Below are 9,691 nucleotides of genomic sequence, written 5' to 3'. Positions count from 1 at the left end.
CCGTTTTCTGCTGCGTTTTCTGGTGATGATATTTTGTGATCTTTTCATGACATGCAGACTTCTAGTGGAGTATTTATCCATAAAGATAAGATGAAATAAAAAGCTCTAATCATAATGAGAATTAATGAAATATCCGATCCTGATCGGACAAAGGAGTCCGATTCCGATCGAGTCCCCGATCACGTGATCGGCCCCGATTTCCGATCACGTGATCGGATCGGGACATCCCTATATTTAGGTAAGAGATTCTTAAGATAAATATTGTAAAACATGTTCCGTGACATTTGGTAATTTTACCCTTTATGATTTATGTACAGTGTATTGTACTCAACAGCGTGGAGTTGTCAGCTTTGCCGTTCTAAACCCATAAACCAGAAGTCACTCTACACACTGATGGCGTTGTCACATTTTGTCTGACATCACTGTGGACAGAGTTTGTTTGCTAAACTTGGTCATTTTTGGATTGAGTTGAGTTAGAGGCTGTTAGAAATGATTGGTTCTGTGTTTGTGATAGTCACAGAGTGCAATAATAACACACATAACACACTCACTAGATTGTGAAGAGCCAAAATAATCAAGATAATTTTTAAAAACGTGTATCAGAGCAAGAATGATTATTCTGACAAACAGAATGTCTGAGGAACAGCTGTCTGTTTCTCTATAGAAGACTATGAAGTTTTGGCTTCTTGGAACCAGCAGGTACTTCCTGTTTGGAATGCCAGGGGGGAGGGGTCATTCTGTCCAGTTCTCTATTTACAGTCAATGGTTTAAACTCAGCTGCTCGTATCATCACACAAACTCCATCCAACGTACCACACCTGTTCCATGGAAGCTCCAATGACTCTCCATCACACACAGGATTATGTATCACAGTCAGACCTGGTTCATGTCCTACACCCTCAGATCCTCCTCCTCCCTCTAGCTGGTGGTCCACTCTGCTGGTCAGGAGACTATGGGGGCAGAGGATTCCTCTGCTCTAGACCCCCCCCCCCCCGAAACTTTAGTTCTATCTCTCAATTACTTAACAAGCTAAAACCCCAACTTCCTGACTGCATTCTCTCCTCTGACTTGATTGCACTGGCCTTCATTTCAGCTGGATATTTTACAGCTGCTGTGTTTATAATTGTGTCACGGTTTTATATAGGGCGACCTCGGGTCCCTTTATTATTATTATTATTGCTGTTGTATTATTTGTCACTCATTTCCCTCCTCTGTGCTCATTATTCTGGTTTCAACTGAAACTGTTCAAGCTTGGAGTTTGTTTGCATGTTTAAAGTTAGCTTGAATGATTTACAAAAGTCCTTTTCATGTAGTTCCCTCCTCATTGTCTTCACCTTCATCATTTCTGTCAGAGAAATTAAGATGTGAAAATGAAAAAATCCAAATGTTTCAATGCGTGAAATGTTTTTTAACATGGCAGAGGCCTTACTGCAGTATTCTAAATGGATGTTTTAGGAAGAACAGAGAGAACTGAAGTCTGCAGGGGTATCCAGTTTTCCTGTCCCTATTCAAAGTCAAACACAAAATCCAAGAAAAGCCAACAAACAAACCCACATCTGAAGTGTGAGGTAATGTCAACAATCCTAGGTCAAGCAGGCTGAAGGCAAGGTCAGATGTAATCCAAAATATGGCCAAAGGTGATCCAGCAACACCAGGAAAAACGTTACATTTGAGAAACTTAAAAATACGGTCTGAGCAGCGGATGCCTGACGACACCGGAGTGTCTCCCCAGAGCTCCAGGTCAGGGTTCTGCCAGAGGAAAGCAGAGTGGTGAGCACCCACGCACAGACACTAACCATGACGCTTTTCCTTACAAATCTCCACCATGTTTGGTTTACCAATCATGCTTCATCCTCTTGAGCAAGAAATCCTCCATCCTCTCGTCAGGAAGAAGAAGTGTTGTCGTCCTCAGAGATTTTAATTAAGGAGAGGTGGAACTGCTGGATCCAAAAGCGCCTGAAGGTCAGCTGTTTCTGGAGCAGCATCCTGTTAAATGAGGAGGGAGCACGGTGGGAGCTGCTCTGAACTCCACCTGCGTGGCTCCACCAGCGCATGAGTGACGTGCTGCTTCACGCACTTCTTAGACAGTGTCACTCACACGCCCACAGGTGTCACTGCCGATGCTGCACCAGTCACATCACTTCATCTTTTTTTATCTGCCTTCCTCTCTGTCGGCTGTTATCTCCACACAGCTTCAGCTTGCATATCATTTGCATTTCAACTTCTGCAAAATCCTAAATGTAGATAGAGCCGCGTTCCAGAGCTGCAGTCATGGTGGAGGCTGCAGAGGGCCGGCGGCAGAGGGAGTGCTTGCTCGGCTCCCAGAGCTCTCTGCAAGGATCAGAGTCTATAGGGGCTTCTGTGCTTTCTTCAGAAAACTTCTCCCATCACATGTAGGCCACAAGGTCAGAGGGAAATACAGCATCTCAGCACAGTTTGTCTTTGACACACAGATCAATCCAGGGTTCCTGTGCTCCAGCACTGCAACCTTCTGAAACCACCAGTCAACGATTTCATGTTTTCTGAGAGAAAACTCAGCTTTGAAACAGAACTAACAAGACTACACATGGCTAAGCCTGCAAAGGGGTAAGGGAAGGCTCACGTGAACAGACAAGGCAGGATGTCTCCTGCTTTGCATTGACAGAGCTAAAAGCTGCAATACTTCAGAACTCTTTAACAGTCTCGGTGTGGGTGTTTTTCTGAGTCCACGCGGTCATGTCTGCCGCTAGAGCAGAACTGTCCAACCTCAAGTATCCAAATTATGCATGAAGATGACATTCTCCAGACTCTCTCTCTTCATATAAACTTAACTTCAGTTGAAGACAAAATCCTTATTCTCTAAGAAATTTACTCTGAAAATATTTAATCATTTCTTCTCTTTTCATAGATTGGTAAAGTTGTGACTGAATTCATGTGTACACTCCAGAGGTCCCTCTGCTGTTATTTATCAAATATATTAACATCAAAATGTTTCTGCAGGCGTTTTTTTTCTTTTTTTAAATGCATTACTTGTTTTTGCTTATTCTAGATTTTCAACATCTAGATGTTTCATCAATTACACATTTATTTCAATACTATTTGGAAATTTCTATCATTTGATCAGTTGGCCTTTCTAACTGGCCTTTCTAACATGTTCATGTGACAAAATCAAGACATTCACAATTTGTTGTGTTTTTAAAACTTTTTGAAACCCTCCCACAGCAGGAGCTGGAGCTCTTCGCAGTTTTGTTCAGCTGAAACCCTCATCTGCAGTAAACTGAGACAGATCCTCTGTCCTTTGTGTGCACAGCGCTCTGAAAGCCTTATGTTACAAACATGACCCTGAATATCCAGGTAGAACCAGAGATGAGCAGCTGCTGGAGGGACTGTTCCTCATCCAGAAAGACTAGAACAGAGAACAGACACACACCAGAGTGAATTTCCATGAGTCCAGTCACAAGAGGGAGCAGGATAGAGATCTGCTGTTCTCTGTGACCTGCAGTTCTGTAGAAAGACCTTTCGGGTCTCTGTGGTCTCAGCACAAGCAGAGAGAGCAAACGCCTCACCGAGTTGGACATGCACGACTTCACCAGCTCACGGAGAGCTGCTAGAGCTGTTAGGAAACACAAAGACTCACAAAAGAAAGATTTTTGGCAGTTCTACTGACTCTTTTCAAATGAAGTCAGTCGAGCTTTAATTTTTCATATGTGATTAGTACCTTTTGGCTGTCATGTGATTGCAGAATTACTGCTTATTCCAATAAAACTAGAGTGACAGCAGGACCTTCAGGCTCCATTCCTGTAGAACCAAATCCCTATTTCAGCCTCAGATTGTGTTTATCTTTTTCAGTATCAGTTTGGACCGGACACCATAACTCTGCACTCTCACCACCAAACTTGTTCCTCTGTGTCCTGCTGAAACCTGAGACTTGCTCAGGCCACCAGCACAATGGCTCAGCCCAAGCCTCTGTTCCTATTCAAGCAGCCAATTATCCTCAGATCTGTTTTTTATGTTCAAGCAACATCATAAAACAACCAGGACTAAGTAACAAACTAGAATGGGCGGGGCCTGTCTACACACACACTCTATAGTTACACACACCACCTACTCCCGGGCCCAGGAGGCCACCCGGCGCCCCCGCCCGCCCCCATCCAGACACCAGACCGGACCCCCCAACCAGCAGCGCCCCCCCCACTTCCCAGCCAGGCACCAGGAGGCCCCGGCCACCACCCGACAGCCCCAGCAGACAGTCAAGGCGCAGCGACAACCCAAGCTCCCCCCACCCTAAATCATGGAATCAGCTATGGGAGACCAGAGAGACTGAATTCTTTCCAAATTACTTGAACTTTTAGCTGATGTTTTTTCCAAACTGATATGATCAAAAAGCAGATTCCTGTACTGGTTAACGTTTATGTTTTTCTTGTTTTTCCAATTTAACAAAATAGTTTTTTTTGCTATACAAAGAGTTATGAAGATTACAGATACTAATCCTCCCTCTATATCGATGGCACTCATGTCACCAAGCACACAAAGTGACGGTGAAGCTGTGATAGAAACATTAAGCCAGACTGATAGATCAGCACAAACCTGTTGCCAGAGAGCCTGGACAGGTGTGCAGAACCACAGTGCATGCATGTAACTGTCAGGTAAGTTACCATCGCAGTGCTCACATATGTCTGAGCTTCTGAGACCCATCTTGAACATCCTCTGACCAGTATAATAAATTCTATGGAGAGTTTTGAATTGGATTAGTTGTAAGTTTGGACTTTTAGTCAGTTTAAAGGTGTTTAGACACATTTCTGTCCAGAAATTGCTGAAGAAGTTGGACTGAACCATCATTTTTTAAAAGTGAGGCATTGACAAGCTGTTGAACAAAACTGATGATTAAGTTGTGCATTTTGATAAAGATTATTGTATTTTTCTCATATTTCTTTTTTAATTTAGGTGAAAGTAAGCAGGCAAATGATCATGTTAGCAGAAACTTGAGTTTTTGGTTATTTTTATCAGTTTTGTATTCAGTGAAAAGTAACTTTGGTTGGTGGGGACATGCTCATTTGGCTGACTGCTACACCTCAGAGGCTCAAGACATTTTCTAAACATAATTTTCAAACTACTTTAATGTGCTTAAATGCAGAGACACATGGATCTTACTATTTCTTGTTTTAAAAAGCATTTTATGGCTTAAAAGCATTGAGGTAAACCTGTGGAAGTGCACTGATTTCAGAGAATCACCCTCTGGTGGAATCTGCTGGAATGACATCAGTTGCGTGCATTGCTGAAGAGTTAAAGTAATTGAAAGAATGTAAACACTGGAGTTAAAGTTCTGGTGTTAAAGGGTTAATGGCCATTCCTGTTGGCTTTGTGAGCTTTTTAAAGTTTTCTTTGTGGTATCACTGCGGTCCAGCAGTGGTTGATGTAAAGTGCTGCAGAAATCAAGTTTGAGTTGTTGTTTTTTTGGACTCCTCAGTTAATCAGCTGACCTGAAAAATCTTTGGGAAAGACTGCTCTGGCACATTTAGCTCAAGCACCATCCCATGGCTGTATGTATTTGCCTAATCCTGTTAATCTATTTGATGGTTCTGCAGGGAGGGGCCTGAGGTGCAGCAAGGAGCCCTGATTGGACGATCGGGCGTGAAGTCATCTGCTGCTTGACAGGGTTTTGCCTCTAAGTGCTTTCCAGTATGTGTGGAGATCAAAAGGAGCACTCACCAGAGTAGCTTTAATCACCCCCTGTGCTAAAGGCAGGTGTGTGTGCACGTGTGTGTGAGTGTCTGCAAACGTGTGCGTGGTTTTGGTTCTGTGCTGCGGATATGCAAAGGGTTGCTGGCATTTCCAGAGATAGCCAGGCTGACATTTCTATTGACTTTGATGTTGATAATCCCTCACAAGTTCCCCCAAGCTAACTGATATTTTTGTATGTGTGTGATTGTGTGTAGCCACACAATAATTGTTTGTGGTGACAGGTTGTTGGGTCATAATGAGTTTTCATACTCACCATGGAAATGTCAGACTGAGGGTTTCATTTTATTGTTAAAAATCTCTGAAAACAAAGGGGGGTGGCATTGCTGTCATTGATCCTCTTGATCTCTCCATGGAGACATCTCAGATTAAAGAGTTTGATAGCAGTGTTTGGAAGACTCTTCTCTTTCACTAGATGTGGGTAGGAGTGAGAAAATGCCCTAAATGTGCCGCTCAAGTGCAGAAAGGCAAACATGATAAATATTCTGTCAGACACTCGTTGGCTCAACATCACCCTGAGCGCCGCAGCCAGACTGCATCGCCCTCAGAAGACAACCCTTGTTATGAAGGATTTTCCATTTGCGTTCTCGATACTTAATGATAAGTGTCAGTCTGTCCATAAAATGTATTAGCTGATGTTTTCATTTTCTCGAAAACTCCAGAGCTTTTATCCTAAAGTTAGAGTCTGCAAAACAGCAGTAATTCTGCAACAAGGAGAGTTGAACATAGCACTAAAGAAAAATCTAGAAGCAGACTTGACGGAGCTTAAAGCTGCGCTAGCCGACATCCAGGCTAAGCTAACTCCAGTCCAAACTAATTCCACTGCTTCTAATGAATGCTAACATATCAACACAGATGGAGCTTGATGCTAAGCTATCACCACTGCTACAACTCGTGGAAGATTTTCGACAGGAAAAGGCACGTAGCAAACAACGAGATAATCGCCAAGATCTCCGGGAGAGAACAATGAACGACGTGGATCAACAAGTAAGAATGAACAACATCATTCTCACTGGACGTCAACTCAAACCTCGGACTCGGCCTGGTGCAACTAATGTTAGCACGGACGNGATGTGATGAGTTCATGTGAGCAGGAAAGTCACTCGAGTTCAAGTTATACTGTGATTCTGAGTCCACCCCCTTCTGAAAGGCAGAGTCCATGGCCAGCTGTGTTTCCTATACCTGTTTTCTCGCATAACACAGAACTCGCTTTAAGACAAGGCAATGAGATATACTTAAGAGAAGGCACCCCTCTGACATCCCCACGTGTTAAATCGGACATCTTGGAGCGCTTGGCAGAGACGATGTTTGCTTACACAGCATATCCCAATGATGAACAAAGATGTGCAGTTGCACAGGCACTGGTTGACAAGCATCCATGTTTGAAGGAACCTGGATCTTTCAGTGGGATGTATGGATGGCAGCAAAGTCTCAAATATAAATGTGGAAAATACCGGACCCAACGTAAAGCACTGGGAAGCCCTGAATTGCTGATCAATTCTCTAAAACACAAGCTAGACGATGGAAAAAAACCTGCCAAAAACATAAAGAAACCAAAAAGGGCAGAAGTCAATTACTTTCCTCCACACCAGCCTGGAGAGACAGATGAGACCCTTGAAAACCTTAGACTTGAGCTGATCACAGCCAGCAAGAGAAAGGACAATGTGAAGACCATAAATGATATGATGGCACAGACATACAGCTTGAGAAGACAAGAAGTGGTTGCCCAATCCCCAATGGTGCCGGAGCTGAAAGAACGTTGGCCGGCTCTCTTTGATCCATTCCAAGTAAGTACTTACACACCTCCCCAAATACAAATACTTCTTTTTAGGGGTGTAACGGATCACTAAACTCACTGTTAAAATCGTATCACAATTTAGGGTCATGGTTTGGATCATTTTTCGGATCAGTAAAAAGTTGGAAAAAAAAAAGGAAAAACAGGAAGACAAAAGCCTAAAATTACTTTTTTGAAAAGGTTCAAAACATATTTAAGAAAACATAAAGTACTTCAAAGTTTAAATAAACACTCACACTTTGAACTTTGAACATCAAAAAAAAATGTAAAAACATGATTATATTTACGTGTCCGTATATCTAATCTACAAAAACTGAGAGAAAAGAATGCCGAATATGCAATTTTTTTCCTTGCCCCCACCCCCATAATGTCCAAATTAAATCTTAAGGGAAACATTAAGATTAAAATCAAACTTTAATTATTTTTTGGTATTAGTGGGAAAAATTACAAATAATTATTATCTGTAGTACATGTGCTAGTTAGGCACTCCCATGCCCACTGTCCTGGTGATTTTTATTTTTTTTATCCTTTTGCCTTGCCATTCTGCCTTCCCCTGACGGCATGTCCCGATCGCTGGAGCAGTGGCTACGTGACTGCTCCTGACTGGGAGATCTGAACCCAGACACAGCGACCCCAGACACTAATGGTTTTATTCAGCTCTTCAAAATAAATAAATCTCTCCAATTCGTCCATAATGAGTACAAATTTTTTTTTTGACGCAAGCTCCTCCCACATGTGGCAGAAGCTTCAGGTTCACAGACATTTGGATAACCATCAAGAAGCAACTTCGATGCTTGTTAAAATAAAGACAGTGTACAGTACAATAATTTATTGCAATTGCATTCGGTGTGGACAGACAATTGACTTTGATCATATGTTCGTGAGTTATAGGGTGGGGGTGTTGATGATTCATAGTACTTGTGTGGGTCGAACCATGGCTAGTGATCCGTATAGATTATCCGTGATCCGTTACACCTCTGGTTGTGTTTCATGTAATTGTTATTGAAACACTTGAGTCAACTCATTTTGCCTTAAGTTATCTTGATTTTAGAATATGCTCTAAAACCCTTTTTTCTAATTGTGATTCTAAAGTTTATTATCTGATATTATCACATTGATATTTTAATTTTTCAAACTAATATGGAAATATTTTAATGTCTTCTAGATAAACGAAGAATTTCGAAGATGCACTGCCGTTCCGCTGGAACCAAAATTTATGTTTGAGCTGGATCGACACAGCCCAAAGCTTATGCAGATATTCAGCGATAAAGGGGGAGCAGTTGGCCAGCGCATCAAAAATTTGATGATGGAACTCATTCAGGTAAGATAAGTTGGCTAAAATAAATATTGCTTAAAACATTGTTGTGCTTCTTTGTGTGAATCCAAAATACATTTTGTTAATAAAGATTGAATTAATAATTCATTTTTCATTCACTTTTGATTTAAAGTCAGACTAATCAAAGTGGAAATAAGAACTGGGCATTAGAATGTCCTTAATATTTTGATGGTTAACAGCAGGGCTGGAGAATTTACCACATACCACATAGTGGGTCTGCAACCACCTTCATTTTAAATAAGACTAGAAAAAAACATAACAATTCTGCAGGAGAATAGATGACCCAGTGAATGTACGTTTATACTTCAAATACAATTTTTTAAAATGAATACGGTTTATATAGGTATAATTGTTTTACACGTTAAATGCAACTGCAACTCATCCCTGGAAAACACCACTAAAAAACAAGATGTACAATCTTGAAAATGCATTTTGCATTTGAAAGACCAGAAAAATATCACTTTGAATTTTTTTTGTCCTAAAATCAGGATTTCTTTAACATTTTTTTCTTTAGGTTTTAAAAAACCTATTAAAAATTTACATTTAATGTTTTTTTTCCTTTCAACTCAGGACTCGGGTGTTTCTTCCTCAAAGAAGAGAGATGTTACTCTAAAATGCCTCACAGAGTACATGGGAGAAAGTGTACAGGACTTGATCACTGATTTCCATGTAAGTTTTTTTTAATTTATTTCTTTTTAGATAGATAATGTATTAGGTGTTGAATGCTCACTGAAGTTCTATGGGTATCCCACTGAATTTATGTTTTGTTACCTTTTATTAACCCTCAGTTATTAACCCTCCACTGTCAGATGACCCCGGATTACCCGACGACCATCCACTGG

At 41.3% G+C, this 9,691-nt stretch overlaps 1 protein-coding gene across 1 annotated transcript in view; it reads left to right on the top strand.

Annotated features, from left to right (window-relative positions):
• Nucleotides 1–6,788: 6,788 nt before the first annotated feature.
• LOC112138529 overlaps nucleotides 6,789–9,691 on the top strand; it is a gene marked incomplete at its 5' end in the record, with an annotated part of 5,221 nt that continues 2,318 nt past the window's right edge. Inside the window, 3 exon segments of the mRNA XM_024261082.1 lie at nucleotides 6,789–7,505; nucleotides 8,679–8,834; nucleotides 9,420–9,518. Of these exon segments, the coding sequence (XP_024116850.1) occupies nucleotides 6,789–7,505; nucleotides 8,679–8,834; nucleotides 9,420–9,518 (972 nt within the window).

This window comes from Oryzias melastigma, linkage group LG10 (genome assembly GCF_002922805.2).
Source record: "Oryzias melastigma strain HK-1 linkage group LG10, ASM292280v2, whole genome shotgun sequence".
NCBI lineage: Eukaryota > Metazoa > Chordata > Actinopteri > Beloniformes > Adrianichthyidae > Oryzias > Oryzias melastigma.
Note: the sequence above shows the minus strand (reverse complement) of the source record. Positions and strands in the feature narration are given on the sequence as shown.